Source organism: Macrotis lagotis, chromosome 1 (assembly GCF_037893015.1).
Source record: "Macrotis lagotis isolate mMagLag1 chromosome 1, bilby.v1.9.chrom.fasta, whole genome shotgun sequence".
NCBI classification, from domain to species: domain Eukaryota; kingdom Metazoa; phylum Chordata; class Mammalia; order Peramelemorphia; family Peramelidae; genus Macrotis; species Macrotis lagotis.
This window is the reverse complement of record NC_133658.1, coordinates 853,997,130-854,025,086: the sequence shown is the minus strand read 5'-3', so window position 1 is coordinate 854,025,086 and position 27,957 is coordinate 853,997,130. Positions and strand designations below refer to the sequence as shown.

General features: G+C 45.8%; 1 protein-coding gene across 5 annotated transcripts in view; it reads left to right on the top strand.

Moving 5' to 3' along the window:
- Nucleotides 1-24,321, top strand: part of COL16A1 (collagen type XVI alpha 1 chain) — a 78,296-nt gene extending 53,975 nt beyond the window's left edge. For all 5 annotated transcript variants that reach the window (XM_074217660.1, XM_074217664.1, XM_074217663.1 and 2 more), the window contains 20 exons: nt 1,040-1,093; nt 2,529-2,573; nt 2,700-2,753; nt 3,735-3,770; nt 4,070-4,132; nt 9,321-9,392; nt 9,514-9,567; nt 10,239-10,283; nt 10,520-10,564; nt 10,877-10,930; nt 11,731-11,784; nt 13,055-13,105; nt 13,512-13,601; nt 17,643-17,678; nt 18,045-18,089; nt 18,428-18,616; nt 18,853-18,919; nt 20,317-20,493; nt 20,919-20,996; nt 21,662-24,321. In XM_074217660.1, the coding sequence (XP_074073761.1) occupies nt 1,040-1,093; nt 2,529-2,573; nt 2,700-2,753; nt 3,735-3,770; nt 4,070-4,132; nt 9,321-9,392; nt 9,514-9,567; nt 10,239-10,283; nt 10,520-10,564; nt 10,877-10,930; nt 11,731-11,784; nt 13,055-13,105; nt 13,512-13,601; nt 17,643-17,678; nt 18,045-18,089; nt 18,428-18,616; nt 18,853-18,919; nt 20,317-20,493; nt 20,919-20,996; nt 21,662-21,864 (1,512 nt within the window). In that variant the 3' untranslated portion in view covers nt 21,865-24,321. The remainder of the gene's footprint in view (nt 1-1,039; nt 1,094-2,528; nt 2,574-2,699; nt 2,754-3,734; nt 3,771-4,069; nt 4,133-9,320; nt 9,393-9,513; nt 9,568-10,238; nt 10,284-10,519; nt 10,565-10,876; nt 10,931-11,730; nt 11,785-13,054; nt 13,106-13,511; nt 13,602-17,642; nt 17,679-18,044; nt 18,090-18,427; nt 18,617-18,852; nt 18,920-20,316; nt 20,494-20,918; nt 20,997-21,661) is intronic.
- Nucleotides 24,322-27,957: the final 3,636 nt, after the last annotated feature.

Sequence of the window (27,957 nt, the reverse complement as noted above, 5' to 3'; positions counted from 1 at the left end):
GGTGAATGAGAATTGACTCATACTAAGCCAATAGCCATGGAAAGGATGGGCATCAGAGCAGCTTTGCATATCCCTATCCTGAACAAAGTGATTGCCTCAGATTCTCCCTTCTTCCTCCCCCTCCTTGCCTCCAACTGGTTTCCTTCTTGCCTTGTCCACCTGCTGACTTCATTTCCTACTTTTATTGATGCTGGGGCAGCTGTGACTTAGAGGGGTCTCTCTGAGGGCCATCCCAGAGGGCCTCTCTGAAGGGAGCTGACCTCACATCAAGGGCTCCTGGGCATTGCCAGAATCCATCTCATCAGCTCACTGCAGTGATCTGACTGGTGTGCCAGTCTGGGCAGGCATTCAACTCTATATATGTTCATTCAGCAAACATATAAGGATTTAGTCTACGCAGTGCAGCGACATTTCTGTGCTGGGAGAATGGCAAAGTTTAGATAAGACACAATCCCTGCCCTCCTAGAGCTAATCAGCAGTAATAAGGACATTGGAGAGAATGGATTCCTAATGTTCTGGGAGGCCCGAGGGGAAAGATCATTACTGACAGTTTGTAGAGCAGAGTGGTGGGTATTTGGATTGGCTTTAGAAAGGATGAGAAGCTGTTGATTGGGGGAGGGACATTCTCAGTATTATCAACAGCATGGTAGGGAAGTTCAGGGCACTTTGAGGCAGAGGCTTGTGAAGGGCCTTGAATGCCAGGCAACAGGGATCCATCCTGGCCATGGGGATTGAGAGGAGGAGGCAGATGCAACAGATATTACAGAGATGGATTTAACAGTGATTGGATGTTAGGGAGGAGGAAGAGGAAAATATCAGCCCCTGGAGATGCCTGCGATTTTAGGATAGTTTTGTAAGAGGGGAGTCAGTGGTAGGGCTAAAGGAGAGACCCCCCCACTTTCCCCACTCCTGCCAGCTGCCTTCTTCAGTACCATCTGCTTCAGTACCAGATTGCTTACCAGATGCCTTCTCCACCCCTCCTATGACAGCTACCATGGGGTATGGGGCTAATTTTGGGTTTTTTCATCAATTTACCAAGGGCATCAAGGGAGAGCGTGGCTACACAGGTCCTGCTGGAGAGAAGGGAGAATCGGTGAGTTGTAGCCTTGGAAGGGGTTTGTTGATACCACCCACCAACCCAATACACTGGAAAATTATTCTGGCAGTTTAAGAAAAGACTGTGACACCCCCTGCCTACCTTCTGTCACTCCCCCCCCAAAAAAAAAACTTCCCAGCTGTATCCTAGAGGGATCAGCCTGTATGGGAATAGCAAGGTTGAGTTTCTCAGAATCTAAGAACTGTAGGATCTAGAACTGAGGGTGGAAAAAACCTTCTGAATTAGGACTCTGAGGACCTCAGTTTACATCTTGATTCTGCCACTTACAACCTGTCTGGCTGCCTGCCAAATGAATGATCCTCACTGGAAAAACAAGGGGGTTGGGCTTAGATAACCTCTCAGGTCCGATGAGAAATCAGCTCCGTCCCCCAGAGAAATGAAGCCACTCGGCTCGAGCCCACAGGTTGCTACCTAGAGCCAGGACATAAAATCTGGGTCTTCTGACTCTGCATGTGGAAGCCTGGCAGCACCACAAAAGCAGTTCTTTATTTCTGAGATGCCTTCCTCCCCTCTTTCCTCTTCCCCTTCACTTCCTCCCACCTCCCAACCCAGAGCAGAGCTGGCTAGAAAGAAAGGCTGGTAGGAAGAGGCCCAGGCTGGGAGGTAGCAGACTGGAGATTGCTTCTAGTCCTGCCTTGGCCTCAAATGTGTCCTAGCTGGAAAAGAGCCGTGGCAGACCAGCCCTGACTTGAGGATCAGAAAGCTGGCCCAGCTTGGCTCTTTACTCTCTGTGGGCCTTTTGGGGCTTCAAGTTTCCCTGCCTGTCAATGGGGCCTTGGTCCCTTCCAGCTCAGATATTTGGTGATCGACCCTACAATCCCACCTCACAGGGAAGTCTTTCACTCTGCCACAGGCCCAGCTCTGGGCTTCAAGATTGTGTGTACATCCTCTTCCTCCAGCGACTCCCACAGAATCCAACCATGCCTCTGCAATGCAGGAGATAATTTTGCAGTGGTTTCTGGGTCTTCTCATTCTAGATCTCCCTAAAGCTTTAAGCTGGGGGACTACACTGTTCCCTCCAGGTCTCACACTGGCAGACTAATCAATAAGGTTTTGTCCCAGGCTTCCTTTCTGGGCCCACCTATGAATGGCTTCTCTGCCCTTCAGCCCTACTCTGCAACCCTGCTGGGTTACTGAGTGTATCTCTTCAAGCAAACAGGGTCCCAGGCCATGTTTCCCCTCCTCATTCAAGCAGAACCAACATGAGTTCTCCCTCTACCTGAGAGGTCATGGTCCTTGGTCACCATGAACCCAAAGTGTCATCAGGTTAGACAAGGTCACAATATCCTCATCGCCTCTCAAAAACCTTCAAGTTCATCACAGTCTCAACTCACTCAATCCTGGAGAAATACTTCCCCATCCCAGCTCTTGATTTGTCATTGTTATTCACAGGCTTTTTCTCTCTTTCTAGGGTCCACCAGGAGCTGAAGGTGTCCCAGGCCCCATGGGCCCTGCTGTGAGTGTGGAAGGGGGCTCAGGGTCACCGGTGGGGAGAACAGTCCTCCCTGGGTTGATGCTTGAAGGTTTGGGAGAAGAGGCAGAGGGTAAGGTGCCATGTTCTTTAATTTTTTGTGGGTGACAGGGTCCCCGAGGAGAAAGAGGAGCCCAAGGTGGTGCCGGTGAGAAGGGAGATCAGGTAAGCCGGAAGGGAAGGAATGTGAGAGTGAGTGTGTGTGTGTGTGTGTGTGTGTGTGTGTGTGTGTGCGCGCGCACACGTGCATGGGCAAGTATGTGTTTATAGAATGGGAAGAGGAAAAGCCCTTCTATGGGCTAAACCCTGTGATAAGTCCTAAAACAGAGTAAAAAAGACATTGAAAGATATGTGGAAGGATGGAAGGAACACACATAAAGAGAATATGAGTCTGATTATCTCTAATGGATCAAGGAGGAGATGGTTCTGGCTTGGGGACCCATGGGGGATGGGGGCCTGGATTCCCTTTTCTGGATGGGAGTCCCACTGAGTCCCACTTTGCAACACCCTTGGTTTCCCATGTTACCTCCCCAGTGTTAGAAGCAAGATGGGGGGAGGGGGGCAGCTAGGTGGTACTGTGGATAGAGCACTGGCCCTGGAGTCAGGAGGATCTGATTTCAAATCTGGCCTCAGACAGTTAACAATTTCCTAGCTGAATGACCTTGGGCAAGTCACTTAACCCCATTGCTTTAAATAAATAAAATCTTAAAGAAACCAAGATGGTGAGTGGGATAAGGGTTTGGACACTAGGACAATGTTTTGTGACTGAGGAAAAGGGTCCTCTTTCTAGAAGACAATGCTAGAGAACATGCTCAGCCTCCCTAAATCTCACTTTGGCTAGGGCCTCAGAGGTTCCCTGGTCCTCCTCCCAAAGCATCCCTGGCCAGTGGCTACTAACCAATTCTGTAAGGGCTTTGGTTATGGGGAACTCGCTGCCCCAGAAGCACCCTGTTCCATATAGGAACATCTCAACTTATCGGCACATTTTCATTTACATTGAGCTGAAGTGTTCCTACCTTTCATTGCTCTGATCCTTTCCACTGGGGCCATGCAGAACAAAATGAATCCGTCTTCCACATGGCAGCCCTTCACATAGATTAAGGTCCCTGCCTCCCCAAACTTATCATTTCTTGTTTTGTCCTACAGGGATTTCAGGGCCAGCCAGGCTTTCCCGGCCCACCGGTGAGTAAAGAATCTACCAGAACAGAATCAGGAAGAGAAGCACAATGTAGCAGGAGGGCATTGGCCCTGATATAATGGATGACCAGGAAGAGAGGAGGTGGCTAAAGCAGGGGCAAGGGAGGGGGTGTGATAGACACAAGGAAAGGATGCTAGGGGAGTACTTAATGGCTGGGGCATAGGGTTTTCTGCTTCCAGAAATTGGAAGCATAATATCTAAGAAGCGAGCACTAGCAGTAAGATCCACAGCAAAGCCACAGAGAGAGACTATGGTCTGAAGTCAGTCCCCTCTATTCTTACAGGGGCCCCCGGGATTCCCAGGCAAAGCAGGACCAGCTGGCCCACCTGGCCCCACAGCTGAGAAGGTGAGCAGGAAGAAGTGGAGGGGGGAGGGAAGTTATGAGTGAAGCTTCTCTTCAGAGCCACCAGCTCTGAAGTTTGACTTCTTTTCTCTATCAGTCAGTCCAAGTTGCATAAACAGATACCAAGACACTTCCCCAAGATATATGAGGGAAGGTGAAAGAAGGAGAAGCAGGGAAAGACTCTGGCAGATAGAAGGAACAGATGGGTTCTGGGGTGGGTGAAGGAGAGATGACAGGACAAGAATGGGTTCCAGTTGGGGGCGTGGTGGAAGGATGGACATTCTGAGTGAAAAGGCTTCTCCTGCAAAAGGAAGAGAATGGGATGGAAAACTGAAGCCAAGTCCCTAGAAGTCCCTTTAGCTTGAACCTCAGTCTCTTCTCTCAACTGGCTGTTGTGTGGCCTTCAGTTGGTTTCTCAAAGGGTCTACCTTTCAAGCCCTGAATGAAAAAAAAAATAGAGGGGATGTAGAGAAGGAAGAAGGGCACTAGATTAAGCCCTGCTTTTCCTTAAGGTCCCAGAAGGCAATGGAGCTTGCTCTGTGAAGTCTTTCCTTAAGAGGAGGGAGGGGCAGTGAGGATCTAAATTCAAGATCTATCCCCTGGTCTGGTCTACTTTGCTTAAACATCTCTTGTGTACAGAGTCCTGTGTAAGTGCTAGGAGGTTTAGATAGGACTCTGCCCTCCCAGAGCTTACAGTTGAGTAAGGAGGCGTGCCACATCAGTAACAGCTCACATTTATGTGGAGCTTCAGGGTCTGCAAAGTGCTCCTGTGAGATAGGGAAGGCCCAAGAATTATCCCCATTTCAGAGAGAAGGCAAACCGGGACTTTAAATCAGGATAAGAATCTGATCCTTTCCCAACTCCAGGTGTCCTGACAAAATGTTACCTTTGACTTCTGACTTGCTGGATTACATGAGTGCATTCAAAGAGGAGCAAAATGTGAATTTAGGGTTAGATGAGGTCCAAGGCATAAGGTCATTACCAACTCCTGATTAAGGAAGGACTTCCTGGAGGAAGAAGCAGCTGGACTTTATATGATGGGTAAAAAGGAGTCCAACAGGTGAGAACAGAGAAACAGGGCATTTCAGACAGAAGGAACAGTGTGACCAAAAAACATCAGGCCAGTATGGGGAATAACGAGGATCAAGGTTAGCTAGAAAATAGAAAGTCTGGAAAGGAGCAGCAGATAAAACTAGAAGGTAAGATGATGCACATTGTAAAAAACCTTGAATGCCAGGCAAAGGAGTCCAAGCTTTGTTTGGGAGGCAATAGGAAACTACCAAATGATTTTGAACAAAAAATTGACCTATCAACCCTGTGGTCAAAGTAGACTCTTGGCCTGGGTAAGGAGAGAAGAGAGAGCTGGGAAGATGTGTTAAGGGTGCTAAGTGCAGGCAGGAACCTAAGGGGTGAGCAACCTGGTCCTGCATGATGGAGCTGATGGAGAAGGAAGGTGACCAGGACAATTCCATTCCTAAGTTTAGTCCCTGAGCCAGCTGGGAAAGAGGCAGGACTGGGCGGGTGTTTGGGAGTGGAGAAAAGGACAGAGACAGGAGAGAGGGAGAGCTAGAAAAAGACAGACTGAGAGGGAAGAGGAGGAGGGAGAAAGGGAAGGAGGAGAGAAGGAATAGAGAGAGAGACAGACTGGGAGGCTGGGAGGGAGGGAGGGAGAGAGATGGAGAAAGCAAGAAAGGGGAAGAGGAGGAGGGGGGAAGAGATTGGGAAGGAAGGGGGAGAGGCAGAGACAGAGACTGGCTAAACCTGATATGATACTGCAGAGAAGGGATGCTTTTCTTTCTTTTCTCACAATCGTCCCTTTCAGCCTGTCAGCACAGAACCCTGACCCACCCATCATATAAAGCTTTTAAAAGCAGCCAAGCAGCTGGCTGCCTTGTCTTTCTCATCAGCTCCCCCTTCCCAGCATAAAAGTGTTTTTTCTTTTTTCTTCCATATTGTTCCATCTCCTCCTCCTGCAGCAGCAGCACATTCTGCTCTCAGGTCTCTCCTCCTCCCTTCCCTCCTGCCCTTTTTAGACCTGGTCCTGGACTAGGAGGAGGAGACACACGTTCATACGTGTTGAGAAGAGCCTTTCTATAATAAGGAATGAGTGGCCTAGTGGCTCTCTTTGCCTCCCTGGGCCCCCACTGTAATCAGATGAGTTTTTCTGAAAAATCCAAGCAGCTGCTCTCTGCCCCCGGGTAGGCCAAGGTTTGGGGGAGTGAACCTGCTATTTCTGAATCTGGACTGCCCCCTCTCAGTTAGTGTAGACATTGCAATGTCTAAAAGTCCAGGCCTTAACATAGGCACTTAAGGGACCTTGGAATGTAGAACACAGAATTTCAGAGCTGGAAAGAACCTTAAAAATCGAGAATGTAGATTGGCAGATCTGGAAGGACCTTAGAGAATAATCAGTCACAAAACCTCAGATTTGGAAGGGACCTCAGAGGCCAATGAACCCAACCTATATCTGACAAAGAATCTCTTCTCTACCATTTCCCATTTCTACTCCAGGAGGTAGGCAAGTCTCCTGTCCCAAGACTGCCAATTCCACTTAAAGACCAGTCTTAATGTTAGGAGAGTCATCCCCAACTTGAGCCCAAACCTCTACCTTGTACCTATTGCTCCTACTCCTGCTCTCTGGGCCTAAGAAGAGGCCTCATCCCCACCCTACAAGAGTGTTCCTCAAATACTTGAAGCCAGAGGCTATATCTTCAAGACTTCTCTTCAGATTGGCTCCTTCAGCTGATCCTTGGGCACCATGCTCTTCAATACCCTCTTGTACCTTGGACTCATTTCAGTGACTTGGTGTTCTTTCTGGATTGTGGCACACCAAAGTAAACATGGTATTCCAGATGAGGTCTTAACATGCCAGAGGCTATCAGAACAATTACTTCTCCATTTCTAGGCATTAGCCTCTCTTAGTATGGCCTGGGATTGCATTAGTTGTTCCAGCTGCCATGTCACTCCACTGACAGTTCATTAACACCCCCAGATCTTTCTGACATGAACTGTTATCTAGCCACGCCTTCCCTCATCCTGCACTTCTGCAGGTAATTGTTTTTTAATCCAAGTATAAGACTTTACATTAACCTTTATCAAATTTCATCTTGTTAGATTTGGCTCAGTGTTATTCTGGCCTATTTAAATTTTTTTTTGTATCTTGACTCTTCTTATTCAGTACATTTAATTACCTCTCCCAGCTCTATATCATTGGCCAAGTTGATAAGCTCCCCATCTATTCTTTCAACTTAGTTAATTTTGTTTAATAGCATAGGGACAAGAATAGACCCCCTAGGATGCTTCATTAGAAACCTCCCTCTCTCCATTTGACATTGGCTTCTTAATTGATACTTTTGGGGGTGGTCATTTATTTACCCAGTTCTAATTTAACCTAATTGTACTAGTCCACATCCTCTTTTCTTACCCACTAGGCTATCATAAGAGACTGTCAAATACCTTGCTGAAATGTTGCATATGATATATATAGTATTATCCTCATCTATCAATCCCATAAGAAAAAGAAATAAGAATGACCTCTTCTGGGGCAGCTAGGTGGCACAGTGGATAGAGCATCGGCCCTGGAGTCAGGAGTACCTGAGTTCAAATCCAGCCTCAGACATTCAATAATTACCTAGCTGTGTGGCCTTGGGCAAGCCACTTAACCCCATTTGCCTTGCAAAAAAAAAAAAACTAAAAAAAATAACCTGTTCTCCATGAAACCATGATGCCCTTTCTAGTTGCTCATAAACCAACCCTTTAATAAGTTCTAGAATTTTGATAGAAATTCAAGTCAAGCTAACATATAGTTTTCAAAATCTATTACTCCAATCTATTACTTCAATCAAGTTTGAATTGCCCTTCTCCAGACCTGTGGTACCTCTCCCATTGTCAGAGATTACTAACAATGATTAAATGATTCTATCTGCTAATTCAGTACTATATGGAAGACTTTCTGTTCTGGGTCTAATGACTCAAATTTATTTAATGCAACTGTCTTACCGTTTCCTCTTTTATCTTGGGTCTCAACTCTCTTTTAACTATGTTTGTTCTAATCTCATTACAATTATTATTTTTATCAACAGAGAAAATGGAAGCAAAAAAGAGTTGAGTAGTTCTTCTCTCTGCCATTATAATTGTCTCATTCATCCCTAAAACGATCCCATCCTCTTTGGATGTTGCTCATTCCCCCAACATAGCTTTCCTTAGGATTCATCACTAACTTAACTCATTCCACACTTTCATGTTTTGGATACTAGTTCACAGGACCATAATCCTTGATATTATCAGTTACATGTCCTTGCTTCTATTCTCTTTAAATATCTGAGTTAGTTAAATTCTTTTTGCATAAATATCATTTCCATTTGTACTTCAGAATTTCATTCTTGAGAACTTTCTATGACTCTTGGGTTAACTTCTGCTGACTTTTTAGGCCTCCAGATGCTAATGATTCATTGAACCTTTAAAATCTATTCTTTGTAAATCTAGGGCATATGGATCAAGACTGTGCTCAGTTTTCCTTTATCAACCAATTTCCTAGATGATCATTCCCATCCCAACCAATTCATATTATTTCCTACTTCAACAACCAGTTAGTTCTGCACAATTGGTCAGAATCAAGTTCAGAATAGCAGTTCTCATCATTGCTCCCTCAAACTTTTGAAGAATATTACCATTAATCCATACCCCTAACTTTACAGATGATGAATTGAGATTCAGAGAAGGAAAGTGACTTGTCCAGGGTCATAGATGATCTTGGGAGTTGTTTGCACATGCTCTATTTGGCTGCATGGTGAGGAAGGACATCCTAGAGGGTGGCAGGTGATAGGGGTAGAGGTGTAAGTCATAGTGAAAGCTCAAAAGGAGAAGTGGAGTATTGAGAATTGGATCTTCAATCAGAAAGCCCAAGCTGGAGTCCCAGCTACTTTATGTCACTAGCTGTGAGAACTTGGGTAAATCTTTGTTTCCTCATCTGTAAAATGGGGATAATATTCACAATACTTTCCTCATAGGGTTGTGTTGGAAAAAAAGACTGTTAAAAATGCTATAGAAATGTGAGTGGTTATTACCCATTATCTAGATCTAGAAGAACCCTGGTGTCCAGTAGTCACAGACCATACACACACACACAGCCCCTTCCCACCCCCATTCCCAAGGGTAAGTAGTCTCTGTTGACTCTGGGGTGGGTTTGCAGGGAAGTGAAGGACTTCGAGGACCATCTGGCATGCCGGGCCCCCCAGGACCTCCCGGACCCCCTGGCATACAGGTAAGGGTCTTACTTGCTTCAGGATATTTGAGGGAGGGGAGTGGAAGGGCCAAGTGGCCCTAATTCAGTCACTGTCCATCATGGACAGTAAAACACTTAACTAATTCTCTCTCCTTTTCAGGGTCCTGCTGGACTTGAGGGGCTAGATGGGAAGGATGGGAAGCCTGGTTTGAGGGTAAGATGATAGGATCAAGGTTTTGTGGTCAGACTTCCTCCCTCATTCCAATTCCCACAAAGAAAGCCCTTTAGAACCCCTGATGTCTTGGGGTTTAGTCGAGTTGAGAATCCCTTGCATTTGACAAGTGGGAGGTTTCAGAGCTCTTGTCTCTTTCCTGATCTTCTTCTTTCTGGTGAGAGAGCTGGATGTTCTTAGGCACCTGGAAGGTTCTATTCCTCTGAGGTTTGTTGGTCCTCATAGAAACCTGGACAAGAAGCAGAACGGATGACTGCTGAAGCTATGAAAGAAACAAGGCAATGAGACTAGATGAGATCCGGCTGTGGGCTTCAAAGACCTGGAACAAACCCCATCTCCTTGGGTCTCATTTTACTGGGCTTCCATCAGAAAAGTGGAAAGTAGAATGGAATCCTTAATGATTAAACTGTGAGGGACCTCAACTTTCATCCAGTCCAGCTGCCTTCTTTATAGATGGGGAAACTGGGGTCCTGCCAGGAGAAGAGATTTGGCCAGAGTGAGAGGTGGCAAAGCCAGACCTTTGAATCCTAAGCTCAGGCCACTCTCCATGAATCTCTCATCCAACAGTCCATGTTCTCTTTATCCAGGAGTATGAGGGGTGGGGGATAACTGGTCCAGACCTTTATCCTGATGCTCTTATTCTCTTTCCTTAGGGGGACCCTGGCCCTCCTGGACCCCCAGGACTAATGGGAATCCCGGTAAGCTGAACTGCAAGATAAAACCAGACTGCTTAGAGAAAATGAGCCAGTCCCTGCAGAAGGAGGCTCAAGGATAGGGTTGAAGACCTCTGCCCATTCTTAGAGCTCGGGCTTTTCCCTTGCCATGTACTTGTTGCATTCAGAATCACTAGATATGATTCTGGAGTTTGTTTTTCATGAAAAAACTAATACAAGTTCTTCATCGTATTTGAAAATATTTCTCTCTTTCTTCCCAGGGTTTCAAAGGAAAAACAGGACATCCAGGTCTCCCTGGGCCCAAGGTAGGGTAGAGTTTGTTTTTGCTCTCCTTAGAAACTCAGCACTATCCAGAGATGGTGACTTGACACTGGGAAGTTGGAGTGCTAGCCAACTCAAGGATGAACATTGTCACACTGTGGACATTCTAGAAGACCTTTTTATCCCCTTTCTCCCCACAAAATGCAGTTTTAAGGCTTGACCTGCTCCCAGCTGCTTCCCTCACTGTCCTGAGTCACTGTCTGGAGCAAAGCAGGTGGTCATCAACCTCTGGTGGGCACTGACCATTGCCAGTGACATGAGGCTCCTGAGGCCTCAGCTGCTGTCTTCTCTTGCAGGGTGACTGTGGTAAACCAGGTCCTCCTGGCAGCAGTGGACGCCCGGGAGCTGAGGTAAGACCTAACTCCTTTATAGTGACCTGTTGAACACTGTCATTCTTAGAAGACACTGGGTATATTTAACCCTCCAAGGTGGCAATTCCCCAGACCTAGAGACCTTTGCTTCCAGACTTCCAGCAGCCTCGGGTCTCTGCTACTGGCTGAGGCTCAGTGCTGCTGTCTTTCAACCATAAGCATTGGGGTCAAGACTCTTACTTTCTGCTCCCCTTGTATATATTAGTAGAAGACAATGGGAAGAATATTGCATTCGAAGAGTCTAAAGATATGAGTTCTTCTCAGATCTTGGATCCTTTTCTTTCTCTGGGCCTAAGATTCTCATTTATAAAATGAGATTTGATCACTTTTTGTTCTAAAAATCCTATGATTTGACAATCTCCCCTGAGAAATTGCTCATGATCTGTGGAATTCAGAATACCCTGGACTCCTTCCCCCTCTCATTGGGATAGGGGTGAGGTGGGAAGAGACTCCTTGGGATCATTAGAAGAGTACCCAAGTCAAGGGCATTACTCTTATCACCATTATCCTTTTCCAAGGGGGAAGACAGTAGCCTGCTATGAGATGGCCACATATGCTTATCTAGTGGCATGGAGATTTCCAACCTGCTTGAAAAAACTATTCCACCTTTCCTTCTCTCTCCTCTTTTGTGATATCACCTAGTCTATCACTGGTTTCAGGAAGTCTTACCCCTAGAAATTGTACTCAAAATTTGCCTGATCTATGCACACCACCCTGCTGCAGAGTCTGGTAGAAGAAATAGTGAACTTTCTATTTCTTCCCTTTCCCATGCCTTATAGGGTGAGCCTGGCCCCATGGGACCCCAGGGAAGACCTGGCCCACCTGGCCATTCGGTAAGTTGAAATTTGGCTGTGCCTCTAGCTAGCTTCAAGGAGTTGAGTCAGTGCCCTAGAGACACAGAGTAAAATGATGGCAAAATGGATGGTTTTGCCAGAGTCACCAGGTCTGATGATTCCAAGGCAGTCAGTGGTCATTAAAAGAGCTTCATCTCTCCATCCTTGTCCTCCCCAGAGCTAGATAAATCATGATTCTGGGAGTGAGCAGGGGGGAATTTGAGCTGAGGCAGTGCCTCCATATCCTCTAAGCTCCATGGTAAAGAAAGGAAGGGGCTCTTCTCTAGTGGTACCCACAAGATTGACACTCAGGAAATTTGTGTTAGTGTTGATGAAGTCAGTGCTCTAAGTTCAATTCAAAGCCATTTTTCTGCTATTTTTCTGTGTGAGGAATGGGTGGGGAATCAGATGAATAACATTCAGTTCCTGTTCTCCGGAAGCTCACAATTGAGTATGAGAGCTGAAACAAATATATGCAGTTGCACACCAATAAAAATTCCAAAAAGTCTGAATCCTCCAGCCACGGAGTGGGAAGAAGAGCAGGAGACTGAGCCTGAGGGAAAGGCCTCTCTTACTCCCTAAGACTCCTTCTCATGGGCTTGTCTTTCTCTCTTGGACCTCATAATTCAAACTCGCATGAACAAGTCCCTTGACCAATCATGACAGACTTCTTGTTGAGTCGAGTCAAGTCAGAAAGCTTTTATTGTGTCAGACCCTGTGCTAAGTGCTGAGAATACAGATAACACACAGAAAGACAGACAGTCCTTGTCTTTTAAGGAGCTGACATTGATAGAGACAGACAACACATAAAAGGGAGCCGGAAAGAGGTGGGGGCTAGAAGGTGAACATCCTGTGGACATGAATCCACAGCAGCACAGCTGGAAGGGGGGTGAAGGCAAGGTTAGTTAGCCTGGGACACACCTAAAATTGGAGCTTCTGGGAGGAACCAGTTAATCAGAGGGAGAGACCATGGGTCTGAAAGCACTTCCAGTGGGAAATCATTCTGGACTGGAGGAGAGGGTCCAGGTTTCTGTGGGATGGTATGGAAAGGCCTGTGAAAAGTGATTTTTCAGGATGACCTAGGAGAGCACCCAAGGTTCATTCTGAATCAACATGCTTCCCCAGAAGACCATGAGGATGAAGTCCCAGACCATAAGGAGTGGGGAGGAAGATTTTTTTTTAAAGCTATCATTTTCATTGCTGTCAGTGCCCTCTTCTCCATTCCTGGGAGCCTTCCTTCCTGCTTCATTCCTTCTCTTTTATGTACTAGGGTCCCCCTGGATCTCCTGGCCAGCCTGGGCCTGCTGGGATCGTTGGAATCGTAAGTACCAATTACTCTTGTTCATTTTTCTTCCCAGTAGCCTTGCCTAGTTCAGTTATGAATGGAAGAAAGAAGAGACCCTTTGTCTCCATTCCACACCATCTGGTGTCAGCTTCTGCTATACCTCTCCTCCCCAACAGATACATACTCAATCTCACACAGACATACAGACACACACACACACACACACACACACACACACACACACACACACACACAATCTCGCACTCACCCCTGAGAGAAAATAAAGATGATGAATGTAAAGCCCTGCACAATCTCCCTGTAGAGAGTAGTGATCAAGTGGGAGGAATGGAAATGGGTCTTGCACCAGCTTAAACTATTGGTGTGACTTGTTCTCTTTTCTTTTCCTTGTCTCTCTTCTGCCTCTCCCCCTTCTATTATCTAGGGATTAAAAGGAGATAGAGGATCCCCAGGAGAAAGGGGTCTTGCAGGTCTTCCAGGTGAACCTGGCTCACCTGGGCACCCTGGACCCCCGGTAAGTACCTGGCTGAGGAAGGGCCACGTGACTGCTTAGAGTGAGGGTCCCATCCATATCTCAGGCAAGAACCAGAATGTTTTGCACAAAGTCCTGCCAACATCCATTATTAAAAACAAGGGTAGATAGGACTCTTTCTGTCAGGGATCTTGAGGTCTTGTGGGCAGATAGGACCCATACCTGATCATTGGTTACATCTTTAAACATCATATTTAGATGCAGAATGGGGGGGGGGCATTAAAGCAACTCTGCCTGGGTTCAGGCCCCACATGGTTCAGAGATACCATATCCTAGCCATGTGAGAGCATACAAGTCATTTCTCTGAGCCTCAGTTTCCAAGTTTTGTGCTCCCTGCCTTCTAGGGTTGTTGTGAGGAAAGGCTTTGATAAACTGTAAAACCTGGAAGAAACAGGAGCTACTGGTGGGACATGATCCTCCCTGAGCTTTCTCAGGTCTAGTGGGCACCAGTTCCTGGGCTGACCAGGTTTGTCACTGGGAAGGCATTTTCCTTTGTTCCTAGACAACTCTGGGCCAAGGGAGAGAACATTCACTCGATGTGTTCAGCCACTTGCAACTGTGGAAAACCTTTCAGGACACAGTAAACCATGACCCAACACTACAACATGGCAGTGTTGCCACAGCTCCCTGGGCTATATAATAATAATTTTTTACTGGTCTTAAGATCACTAGGTTCCTTCAGTCAATGTTTGACAGACAGTAGAGGTTCTATGAATCTTTGGAATTAGGAAGCTTCAAAGAACCTCTACTGTCTGAGTAGGGGCTTGTGCCGGATGCTCCAGAAAGCAACCTGGCAAGTATGTGAATGAACTCACCTTTCCAGGAGCCACCAAACCATCAGTCATTCTGTCAACAAACATTAATGAAATGTCTACTGTTTGGCACTGTGCTAAGTGGTGGGAATAGAGAAAGGCAGAAAACCCTAGTTCCTGCTCTGGCAGTCACAGCTAATGGAGATACATAAATGACTGTACAGACCAGATTTATACCTAGGAAATAGGAGGTAAATTCAGAAGGAAAGTTCTCACAATTGGGGAAGAGGGGTAGAGGGACAAGGAAAGGATACATTCAAAAGGGTGGGTTTGAGCTGAGTCTTGAAGGAAGCCAGGAAGTTGAGGTGAGAAAGGGAGACTGTTCCAGTCTCCAAAATGGGAGTTTGCCATGTCTAGTGAGGGTGGACCTTCCCATAGGGACAGGGTCTGGGCAAGGCAGAGGACCACTGCCCCCTCTCAATCCCCAGCAGACCCAACAGCCAACATATTCAGTGAGTGGATGGATCAAACATGTCATGAAATCCCATATCCCACTAGGACCACAGAAATAGATATGAGGAGCTGACAGGAAGAAGGCCTTGGGCGTGGACTAGGCCCCCAAAAACCATGGAGAGATCCTGTCTTGACAAATGAATCTTTCTCACAAACTGAGCAGTAGTCCTCTCTATAAACAGTTGATCATACAAACTTTATTTAAATTCATCCTATCTTCTAAGGTTCCGTTTATGAAAAGCTATAATGCTTAGGATTTTCTCATAATAAGCTGAAATCTGTCTCCCTAAAGCCTTTCTCCCCTGCTCCTATTTTAGTTTTCTGAAGTCAAAACAAATAACTTTCAGATAAAACTCTTCAGGTATTTGCAAGCCAATCAGCTTTCTGAAGTCTTCCCTGGACTCATGTCCCCAATCCCACTGAATGATCTTTATATGGTATGGTTGCTAATCCCTTTGCCACCCCATCATCCTCCTCTGAACATATTTGTCATTGCCCTTTCTAAAAAAGGGGCATCTAGAACCAAACACAACTATTCAGCTGAGATCTAACCGGGGCAGAAGACTTTATTCTCCCTTGTTTGGGGGTGATCGATAAACATGATCATTGGACTAAGTGTTGAGAATACAAAAACAAAAGGTACACAGTCTCTGCTATCAAGGAGTTTATATCCTCTCTGGCAAGAGTTGTAGACAGGTAAGGATGTCCACAATCTATGTACAATTGGAGATCTCTGAAGGGGGTAGGCTTTGGCATTGAGGAGGGGCCAGGAAGGCCCTTCTACAAAGAGTAGTGAAGTTAGAGAGCATGGGTGGCAGAGGGAGGAGAGGGAGTCAGATTTGGGGGAGAAGAGCATATACAAGGAATGTGGCGGGGCCCAATAAGGCTGGATCAGAGAAGGAGCAGAGGGGGAGTAAAATGGGAAAAGGTTGAATAGATAGGAAAGGGGTAAGTTGTGAAGGCCTTGAATTCTCAAATGGAGATATTTACATTTGAGCTCTGTGGCCATAGGGAATCATCTATGTCAAGTTGGGGGCTGATGTTATAGATAAACCACTTTAGCTATCCCTCCCAGCTTTACATCAGACACAAAATAAGTTGTCACCTTGGATGTGAAGTCAGTGTGTTATCCTGGCAAGAATATGGGCTTGAGAGTCAGGAGATCTGGGTACTAAAGAGCTGTACAATTATAGGTAGGGCGCCTTTCCTTTCTAAGCCTCAGCTTTTCATATATCATCTAGTACAAGGGCTTATTGTGAAGAAATGATTGATAGATGCAATTCAGTATCAAGGAGGCAGTTTCATGGAACCTGAGTTTGAATATTAACATATTAGCTCCGTGTCTACTTGGGTGGGCTTCATCTGTAAAAAATTGGAGGGGGTGGAGCAGATGACCCCTAGGATCTCTTCCAGCTTGAATTCGATTATCCTAGGATTCTTTAGACCTCTCTGGGCCTCAGTTTCCTCATTCATGAAAATTAAATGTTTACTATCATATTCAGTTCCTATATTTGATTAGTTTAGCTCTTTATTCTTTGTTACAAAAGATAACTCACTGGGAAGAGTAGAGGTATATAGTCAGAAATGAAGGGGATGCAAAAATGGCAACAAAAATAAAAATTAAAAATGTTAAAAAAGTTATTTAGAGCCATGCTTTGAAAGAATAAAATTAAGAACCCCCCCAAATGAGGAGGTTGAATCTGATCATTTCTAAGACACCCCCACCCCGACTCTTACATACATGTTGCTGTGATCCTATTAATCATACATGGTAAAGTAATCCCTAGAGAGATGACCAGAGCAGATGTAAAGCAGGTAGGAAGGAAAGTTACCCAAGTTACCCATCCCTGATACAAACTGACTGTGAGACCCTGGGCAAGTCGCTTACCCCCTTAATAAGCTAGGCAACTCTCTTAAGCTTCTTTATTTCATAGAAGGTGTCAGTTTGCATTGGCAATGGACATTCCTCATCCTCATCCAGGAAGTAGTACCCTGTACCAATGAAATCCTAGATCCAGTCACCATCCCTATTCCTAAGGAATAGGTAGTTATTTGTCCAGCCCAAGATTTCACTGAACTCTTTTTTTTTTTTGCAAGGCAAATGCGGGAGTTAAGTGGCTTGCCCAAGGTCATTATTGAGTGTCTGAAGCCAGATTTGAACTCAGGTCCTCCTGACTCCAGGGCCAGTGCTCTATCCACTGTGCCCCTAGCCACCCCCTTCATTGAACTCTTAAGGAGGAAACTCCTATCCCTGCAAAAACTTCTACAATTCATTTTTGGCCTTAGTGAATTGATTTGGATGACAAGAAGTGAAATGACCTTCCCATGTTCAGCCAAGAAGTAAAGTGTCAGAGATGGGATTTGGACCCAGGTCACCCTGACTCAGAGGCCACTGTACCATATTCTCTCTCTCTCTCAGAAAAAATGACAGATTTATACTAATATTATGAAAAGTATGATTTATCCTCAATCATTGATAACAAATTGAGTAGAGAAGAGTCAAAGTTGGATGCTCATTCAGTACAGTAGTGGGCCTCAGATCCTCCTCAGCAGAACTTGTGGTTTTGACTTGAGACACAGTGGGCAGACCAAAAGCTAGAGAATTTTGGATAGGGCCTAGGCCCCAGGGTTAGGAAGCTGCAGGGCCCCCAGATCTTCCTCAGGCTTGTGGGCAGGTGAGAGGGTAAGGAGGGGGCTGCGGCAGAGCCAGACAGATTGTGGCTCCTGACTCCTGTTTGTTTACTCTTGTCATGCTCAGGGTGAGCCTGGAACTGATGGAGCAGCTGGGAAAGAGGTACTGTAGAATGATGATTCCTCCTGGCTTCCCTTGGCCAATGTGCATGCTGCTTGCTCAACCCCTCTCTTCCTCCCATCTTTTGCTGTTTCCCTCTTCTATGCTACATATTACTTGCCAGTATACTCAAACCATAGCTCCTTCTTTTAGTCCATTTCTTGGATCCAGACTCAACTTTCTTTATCTCAGCCTTCAGAGTCCTGAGTTGAGAAGGTCCTCTCCCTTCTCCACAGACCCAGAATATAGCCAGCAATGACCTTCAACATGGGCTGTCTAGAGTCCTCACTGCATTGCTGCAATGTCTTTCCCCATGATGGTCTGTTTTGTCTTCTTTGATAATGATCTCTAGCTTTTGCTTTCTTCCAGGGACCACCTGGAAAGCCAGGACCTTATGGCCTTGTTGGCCCAAAGGTAAGAAGACCCAAGTTCTTGAGACCAAGCCCCTTCTGGCCTCTGTTGGGAGGGAGGGGCAAGCCCTAGGTACCCAATGACTGGGCAACATATTTGGATGAGGACAGGGGTGCCAGAATCTCTGGTTATAAGACACCGGGCAAACAGGTGAGCATTACTACCAGGACATTACTGGCTAGAGGAAGATCAATAAGCAAGAGAGAGAAAGACTCGAGAACAAGCAAAGGCTGGGCCCTGCTCAACTGAGTGTCACTTAGAGGATCAAACAGACCTGGACTTGGAAGGGGAACCAGAATTTTCAACTTTAATGATGTTAAACAAATTCCTCTCCTCTGTAGGGTGACCCTGGATCTGAAGGCCAGAAGGGCCAGCCTGGAGAGAAGGGGAGAGCTGGCATGCCGGGAGGACCTGGCAAGAGTGGCTCCATGGGCCCTATTGGACCACCAGGACCTGCTGGTGAGAGAGGCCACCCCGGATCTCCAGGACCTGCTGGGTCCCCAGGGATGCCTGGACTGCCTGGAACAATGGTGAGAAGGAAGGAGGGCTGACGTGGAGAATGGGGTCACTCAGAGAGATGTGGGCTATATAACATGGAAGTACCTTGAGAGATTCAGAAGCTCCCAGCAAGGCAAAGAAGCAGGGACCCCAAAGAAATGTTGCACTTCTCTTGAAGCCATAAAAGTAGCTACTCAGATGAAAAACATGCATTTAGAAAGAGACCTGAAGTGAGCTCTCTCCCCGTCTCTCTCTCTGTCTCTCATAGGCAGACACAGTGAATTATGATGAAATCAAGAGATTCATCAGACAAGAGATCATCAAAATGTTTGACGGTAAGTAGTCATTTATATGCTGGGTGGAGATGGGAGAGTAGGGTTGCTTCTGTCTTTGACCTTTCCCCAGCTCACCCTAGGGTGGCCCCAAGCAGCAGTTGCTGTTGAGTAGGTAACATGGTTTGAAGGCTTTGCTCAGTTCCTCCTTGGAATGTGTGATGTCACTGATTGGGATGCAGATCACGGCCAGCCCATGCCTGTTCATCCAGACCAACTTCTTTGCTCAGTCCAGCTCTTGCCTCATCACACTATGCCCCTACCCCATTCTCCCTCACAGCTCCCTATTCTATGGCACACCCACCACACACCTCTCTTCTTCCCTATTGCCTTTTGTGTGATTGATACTCATTTCCAGGTTTTCAGGGATGAGTATGCTCTATGTCTCACAGCCATCTAACCACCAATGATGAACCCTTTCCTCTATTGTGAATAACTCCAGTTCTGCAGTATCCAAGGGTCTACAAAGGGCTTTCCTCCTCCTTGTTCCATAAGAAATGTAGTCTTAAGGTTTATCTCCATTTTTCCATTGAGCAAAGAGACTCAGAAAGTTCTAGAGAGCTGTTCAGGGTCACCCAGACAGGAAGCCTCAAACAGGACCTGGAAGCCAGGTTTTGCTGATTCTGGGCCTGGCCCAACTTCCACTCTACCCCACTGCCTCCCCTGAGATAGGCTTCTTCACGTAAAAGCTTCTTGAAAACATAAGACATGGGGCAGCTAGGTGGCACAGTGGATAGAGCACACTGGCCCTGGAGTCAGGAGAACCTGAGTTCAAATCTGACCTCAGACACTTAATGATTGCCTAGCTGTGTGACCTTGGGCAAGTCACTTAACCCATTGCTTTAAATAAATAAATTTAAAAAAACATAAGACACGTAAGGATTTGTAAGCAGGACAACCAATGTGGATAAAAGCCCCCCCACACACACACACTTCTCTTCTCCTATTCTGACCCTTACCAGGAAAGGCAGGCAAAGCCTCACAACCTCCCAAGAACACCTCTCCTAAAGTTAAGGGACAATCTCCCTTGTGTCCTTAGCACTGAAATGAAAATCCTTTATGCTAATCTTACTTCTCTTTCTCTGTTTCCTGGAGAATGAGGCTAAAGTATGCTCCAGAAGAGCTCTAGATTGACCTACAGAGCAGAAGGGACTTTGGAACATAGAATGTTACAACTGGGAGGGACCTTCACAAGCATCTTGTACTATAGAAGAGGAAATTGCATAATGCTGAACCAACTCCCACATTTTCTTCCTTCTCCTACTCCCCTTTAAAGAAGTTTGCATTGATCACTGCTTCTCAGCAGTCTCTGCAGGGTTCACCACCAAAGACAACAAAGGGCTTCCTTGGGGCAGCTTGGGTGGTAACTGCCACTGACAAATCTTTGCCTCTTATTGCAGAGAGAATGGCTTATTACACATCCAGAATGCAGTTCCCTGTGGAGATGGCTGCCTCCCCAGGCAGGCCAGGGCCCCCAGGAAAGGATGGCTCTCCAGGCCGTCCAGGCGCTCCGGGCTCACCTGGTCTTCCAGGACAGATCGGTCGAGAAGGCCGGCAGGGCTTGCCAGGAATGAGAGGTAGTTTTGCCGGGAACACTGAATAGGTTACCTGATCTACTCAAGACCAGGCCCCGATTCCTTGGCTGAAGTTGTTAGCATCTTGCAGATTTTATTTGGTCACACTTTCCCTTCCTGCTATTTGCCAGATCTCCTTAGCCATCTCTATCCTGAAGTTAACTGACTGCAGTGTTGCTACAGAGGAGCCCCCTTGGGTGGATTCTTTATTCCTGTCCATGACTGTCTGAACAAATGTGTGAGTGCATATGAGTATGTGTGATGGAGAGCAAAGTGGGGAGGTTGGAGGAATAGTGTCTGTGTGTGTATGTGTGTGTGTGTGTGTGTGTGTGTGTTGTATGTGTGCACAGAGCTGCTCCAGCACAACCAGCCTGGTGTAACACTCTCCTGCCTAGGTGTGCCTTCATACTTCCTTTCCCTTGAATCAGGTTTGCCCGGTAACAAAGGTGAAAAAGGAGACACTGGCATTGGCATTGCTGGAGAAAACGGTCTCCCTGGTCCTCCAGGTAAGGAGAGTTAACAGCAGCTGATGGGGGAGATGGAAGATGGGAATAGCTGGGAACCCATCTCTCATCATGCCAGATAGCTTCTTTAATCACACCTAAGTAGTATTTCACCCAATCACAGCTCAATTCATCAACCAGTACCCAGAATCCTGTCATTTGGATAATGAAACTGGTTTGCCTCATCTTTATTCACTTACTAGTTAAGTCAATTCAACTTCATATCTACCAAGTGTGAGATCATGCACTAAGGGAGATAAAAAAAATGGTCATTTCTGCCTTAAGGGAGAAGAAAAATCTCCAGAGGTGAAGGTGAAGGTACAAAGTACCATGCCAGTCAAAGGAAGGGGGGGATGGGGATCACAAAAACACTTTTCCCTTCTGTAGGGTCAGGCTTCCAAGTGTTCTCTCTTCACAGCCCAGGGAAGGAGGTAGTGCAAGTGAGATCAGCCTTATTTTACAGATGGGGAAACAGACACTCAGGGAGAAGGAATTGACCCATCCTTATACAAAGAAGCATCGGGGCCAGGGTTTGAGTCACATCTTCTGATCACAAGTCCAGGCCTCTTTGCACTTGAGCATAATTTTGCTCCAGAGAATCAGGTGCCCACTTGTAGTGGGTAAGAAGGGATGAGTTTCCTAATCGCCTCTTCATTTTCCCATTCTAGGTCCTCAAGGACCCCCGGGGTATGGAAAGCTGGGCCCGACAGGACCCATGGGTCAACAAGGGATTCCTGGCATCCCTGGCCCTCCAGGCCCTACAGGACAGCCTGGAAAGACTGGCCACTGTAACCCTTCAGATTGCTTTAGTGCAATGCCCATGGAGCAGCAATATCCACCAGTGAAAAGCATGAAGGGGCCATTTGGTTGAGATGATGCACCGGCCATCACCATTAAGGACTCTGTTGGGACAGCCAAAGCTGTGTGGTCCTTCTGACTGGTTGTGAATGTTTTTTAAAATTGTTGTTGATATTTTTTAAAGAAAACACCTCCTCCAACACACACACACACACACACACACACACACCCCAATCCCCATTGGAGCTTACCTCTCTAAATCCCATGTCCCTCTTTGTTCTCTGTCAGCCTCTTCCAGTTTCAGGAAAGGTAATATTCTTTGTCCTATATGCTCAAGTCAAAAATGGTCTTATAATGAGGCTACTCTAGATGGTGCCTCACTCCAAATTTCCTTTTTTAAGCAGCTTCTCTTTTATTTTTTTTTCATATCTTACTCCATCAAGACAACATCTCTGAGCCTCTCACTCTCTTCTCCTTGAGATGTTTCTTGGGAGACCTGGAGTGCCTTTGAGTGGCAAGAGAATGGAAGGGGGGGTTCAGAAATGCCACTTCTGACTAATAGAGGTCCCTCCTCATTCCCTTGCCTAAAAACAGTTTTGTCTTGGTGTTCATCTCCATATGTAGACTGTGACCAACATCCTGCCTGGTTTAGCTTTCTCTGCACCTTAGAGAATGCCCAAGTTTACACTCAGCTACTTGGCAGTGCCTTCAGGCATGTTATCCCTCCTCATTGGTTCAGTAACTCACTGATGATTGAAGGTCTATGCAAAAGGGAGAAAGATAAGCATATGTCCCTGGCAGAGACAACTAGGGACTGCTTTGGGAGAAATGAAGTGGAACCTCCTGCTTGTGATAATCTGTAGCCTTGTCTTCAAAAAATGCTTCTGACAACCCCTTTTCCAAACTTCGAATTTCATCAGCTGGGATTCTAACTCACTGCCTATTCCTTTACCTTAGTCTCTAGTCTGGAAATCAGCTTGCAGGATGTGTCTTGGGGTCCTTGGCAGTGGGGGAAGCTACCTATTTTGTTTCTAAATCTTTCATGAGCTGAGGCTGATGGGGTTTTGTGATATGCCTCCTGCCTGCCTGCCTTTGTACAATGACCAGATCAAAAAAGAGGCATTGTAGAACCATTCCTGTCCTAGCTTCATTCACATTCATTTTTCCATATGCTTGATCCCTCTGGCCCAATGGGCTGATTGCCCTGTGCAAAAATAACTGGTGTCCAAAAGGGTTTCCAAAGAAAGTAACTCGGTTGGATTCAACCCTGGCTTTCTGAAAGGTTTATTAGTGATGGATAAACTTCAAAGGGACCACAGAGGCAGTAAGTTCAGATATTTATCTCAATTCCTTGGGGCTCACAAACAGGCTGGTAAATTGTTCCCATGAGATTTCTTAAACTCCACTTTTCTATATGATCCTGAAATAACTGTGAGAACTGACCATCTGGTAGCCAGAAGCAGTGTTGATAAGGAAAGGCATGAGATCCATCGGGTTCCTCCCCAGTTGCATAGGATGTCCATTGGAGCTCTGAGGAAAGATGCAGCTGGCTCTTGTTTCATCCTCACCAGGGATGCTTCGTTTACATGAATTCCAGTGTTCTCTAATAAAAAAACAAACGCAATCTTTGCATCAAAACAATTACCATGTTCTTGGATACAGAAAGAGGAGACAAATGTCAGATATGTAATTTGCCAACATGGCTGGGAGGTATTAGCTGAAGACATACCACTATGAGGAACACACTGGTGGGAAAGGGAGGGAAAAAAGCTCTTTGACTACATTTGGCATAGAAGATTAAGCTAGGCAATCCATTGGAAGCTGGCAATGCATTCTCTCAGAGGGCTAATAAGAATCTCTCATAGCAGGATGGTTCTTCACTTTGACGTTTGTGGTTTGCAATAATTATCCTACAATCTAAATTAGACTTTGTTCGGACAGTATCTCACTGGTGTTTGAACTTGGTACATCATCTTGGGCCACACAGGACTATGGGAAAATTTGAGTTTAACCTCTTGTACTGTGGTCAGTGGAAAATCAGCTTAATGGCTCTCAGACTTGCTCATCAGCTATTCTAGTTTTGGGCATATGGCACAGGAGTTGGGTAACCCCAGAAAGATAATTTCTGGAAGCTTCACCAACCTATTGGACATTGTTTTGTCTGCCTTGGGAGGTTTTCTTCATCTCTTCCAAAACATGAAGAGCTCATACTTATTTGTCCATGTTGTAAGATCTTAAGTGAGAAAATTGGAACATTCACAGGTGCTCTGTAAAATGGAGAAAAGACAGCCAGTTGCAAAAGAAAACTAAATCTGGGGTTCTGTAAAATTCAAATCCTCTAGCAACAATATCCCCTGTCACTGAAAACTAGCCAGACTCCTTTATAACTGTACTTTCATTTATTGTCTGTAGTCTCCTTACATGTCTGTGAGATTTCGTTGTTCATTAATGGATTCTGGGGAGGAAAAAAAAAGTTTATAAATTTACTTTCCATGCCCTCCCATAATGGAAGGGAAATGTTGCAAAACTGCCAAGTTGTGGTGTCCCTTTTTCTTTTGATTCTTTGCTCTGCCCTCCTTTCCACAACCTCCAAGTAGTAGTTAAAATTCTTCTGGACTTGATCTGGTTCAGGACAGAATGAATCAATTCCCTGATATCTTGGTGGATAAGAGGATTCCTTCCCAGTAAGTGGTCCTGGAACCGGAAGCTGAGTCAAAGTTTTATTAGGAGAAGGAGGTAGTGGGACTGGTCTGTCTCCAGTAATATTTTCCAGAGGGTGAACGTATTACCAAGTTATGTTTTAACTCTTTAGGCATCAACTCTAGAACTTTTATTAGGCCAGTAAAGCATTCCTTGGAGGCATCTGTTCAAGCCTTCCCCTTTAGCTGCCACCCACATCCCATCAGTTGAAAGATTCTGCAGAAAGGATATGATTGTTTCTCCTCCTGTGAGAAATTCTTTGGTCATCCTGCCTCAGCCCTATCAAAAATAAACAACCGAGGCAGAACAAAGAGCCCTCCATGCTCCAAGAATCATTGAACAGCTGTGTGGGGACCTCGGTTCTGACCTTCTGCCTGAAAGATGGCTCCAGTCCCTCCCTACCCCACCCCATCTAGCAGGGAGCCCACTTGGACCATCCGCTGGGAGGGAGCAGAGAGAAATCTCTGCTCCAACACCCTGCATTTTATAGAGAATTGGGTGTAGCCCGCCACTTGGTTCTCTATTTTGAGTGACTACCTCAGAGATTAATATGTCTATTGACTATAAAGGAGGAAACTTGCCCCAAGACTACTAGAGCAAGAGACCTAGTATCTGAAGTTGCCAACTCCCAGAAAGTTAAAATAGAAAAACTGAACCCCATCTCCTGCTCAATTGTCCAGTGGAAGAAACGGGTTCAGAAAGGGGACCATGATTCAGGATTCCTGACTCTTCTATTCCATCCAATAGACATTAAAAAGCCTGCTCGACTCCAAGGGGTAAAACAGGGTCCCTCCCTGTCATCCTGGAGATTAGATTCCACAGATGAACAAAGGACTGTATTCAAAAAGGAGACTGGGGAGAGGCTACCTGGAGGAGTGGCAACATCTGGGTAAGAATTCAACAGAAGAGATGGAAGGAATTCAGGAATGTTCATTGTTTGCTATAAATAATTTGAATACAAGCTCTGATGGAGGTGGAGAGAGATGTGAGTAGTGCTAGTTTAGGAGGCCCAGGGAGAGGTCCAATCTGGCTGGAGTCATGGGAGCTTCGGGAAGAGGTGCCCAAGGAATGATTTACATACATGTGGTAGACAAGTCTTCCCACTGCCGGAGGACCATACCCCTGGGAAGGAAAATGGCAAGCGCAGAAGGGAAAGTGGTGATCAGCAGCCTGGAGAGCTGCCCCTCTTTGCACCAAAGCCTATGTCCACATCTGTGAGGTGAAGGGGCCAAACCTGTGTCCTAACAGTTCACAAAAGTCTCAGTAAAGAGAATCTAGCTATACACACCAAATCTGAGTCAGAAAGTTTCACTGTCTCAGATTTCCTGGTTCCATAGCTCCCTGCTGCATGATCCTGGTCAAGTCAATCTCTTCCTCAGTTTCCTCATCTGTAAAATAATTTAGAAGATCTCTAAGGTTGGAAGGGACCTTTAATAGGCAAGTAGGGGATAGCTTGCTGGACCTGGAGAAAGGTCCATGTATGATACTAGCTGCATGACCCTGGGCAAGTCATTTAACCTCTGCCTCAGTTTTCTCATCTGAAAAGTAAGAATATCACCTATCTCCCAGGATTATGGTGAGGATAAAATATTTGCAAAGTATTTTACAAATCTTAAAATACCATATATTTGCTAAATATCAATTAATTATTAATTTTATACAATATACTAATCAGTACATAAAAGAACAGATATGGGGCTAAAAGATGGAATAGAAGGACAAAAAAAAATGAAGTTATTCTTGTCTCAGAAACTTAAAACTTGAGGGTTCAACTATGGGAGGAAGGGAGCTGATCCCAGTCCAGCCTATCTTCAGGTCCAGAGCTCCACGGATGGCAGCAAGGCTGGGGTCCAGCTCAGGGAGGACTCAGGGAACTTTCTCCTTCCCTATGCCAGTCATTGCCCATTCTCTCTCTCCTCACTAGAAGCTCCCAAGCCTTGATGGGAGGTTACCCAGAAATCTGACTCCATACCTCAGAGTCATCCCCTCTTTCCTACAGCTTCACCATGTACTAGAGAGGGTCAGATGGCGGTCCAGTGGTCCAGATTGGTGACTTCTTAGCTGTGTGACCTGGGGCAAGTCCTTTCTCCAAGACTCAGTTTCCTTTTTTGTGAAGTCAGCAGAGCTGGTCTAGACTAATCATGTTACTCAGAAACAGGGGTCACTAAACCAAAGGTCAGGATCTCTGGTAGGCATAGAATGACTTTAAAAATCACATATTAACATTAATACTGCATTTTTATTTTGTTAAATATCTAGACAAGGAGTTAAAGCAGTGGATAGCTAGACCTGGAGTGAATAAGACCAGGGCAAGCCACTAAACATATCTGTCTCAGTTTCCTCACTCTCAAAGTAAGGATTATCCTGGCATCTGCCTCCCAGGGTTATTGTGAGAATCCAATGAGATATTTATAAAGCACATTTTTTTGTTTTTCTATTGTGTCTGACTCTATGTGACATTTTTCTTGGTGAAGATACTGGAGCAATTTGCCATTTCCTTCCTCAATGTGTCCCTATTTTACAGATGAGGAACTGAGGCAAACAGGGGTTAAATGACTTACCTGGAGTCACATAGCTAGCAAAGGTCTGAGGTCAGATTTGAATTCAGGAAAGTCTAGTGCTTTATCCATTGTACCATTTAGCTGACTCTCCCGGCTAATACATATTTGTTTTCTTCCCATTCCCACTGGCTAAATAAGCAGTGGCCTATGTCACTTGAACCCTCGGGGTCTCGGTTTCCTTATTTGGAATTCAATCCTTTGAGTAAGATGGTAGACAACTGGTACTTATTATGCACCCTACTGCTCCTCAGGACCCTTGGGCATTGCCAAGTAACCTCCTCTAAGGAGGAGAGACCTTTCCAGCTATCCTGGAAGAGAAATATCTGTCTTTCTCTCCCTCCTCTCTACCTCTCTCAATACATATATATATATATATATACATATATATATATGTCAATGAGAATGGGGGCATAAGAGAAGGGCTCCATGTGGAAGATGATGCTTGAGCTAACAAACACAGGACTCTAAGAAGCAGAAGTGAAGGGATATCCCGCCAGGACAAAGGTACAGTGGTAGAAACCAGAGTCTTGTGTGAGGAAGAGCAGGTAAGGCTGGGGAGGCAGGGCAGGGCAGGTGTCCCAGGGCTTTAAATGCAAACAAGCAGGTCTACCCTGAACCCTGGAGTCCATGGGAAGCCGCTGGCCTGATGGACCGGGGAGTGAGGTCACTGCGGCGGTCCAGAATGAGACTGTGGGGACCTGAGGCTGGAAGGTGAATTAGGGGCTCCCGCAGCAGGCCAAATGCCGGGGATCGAGCTTCAAGTCTGGAGTCAATAGACTCATTTTTCAGAGGTCAGATCTGACCTAAGACACTTCCCAGCTGGGTGACCCTGGCAGGTCATTTAACTGTTTGCCTCAGTTTCCTTGTCTGTAAAATGAGTTGGAGAAGGAAATGGCAAAACAAGC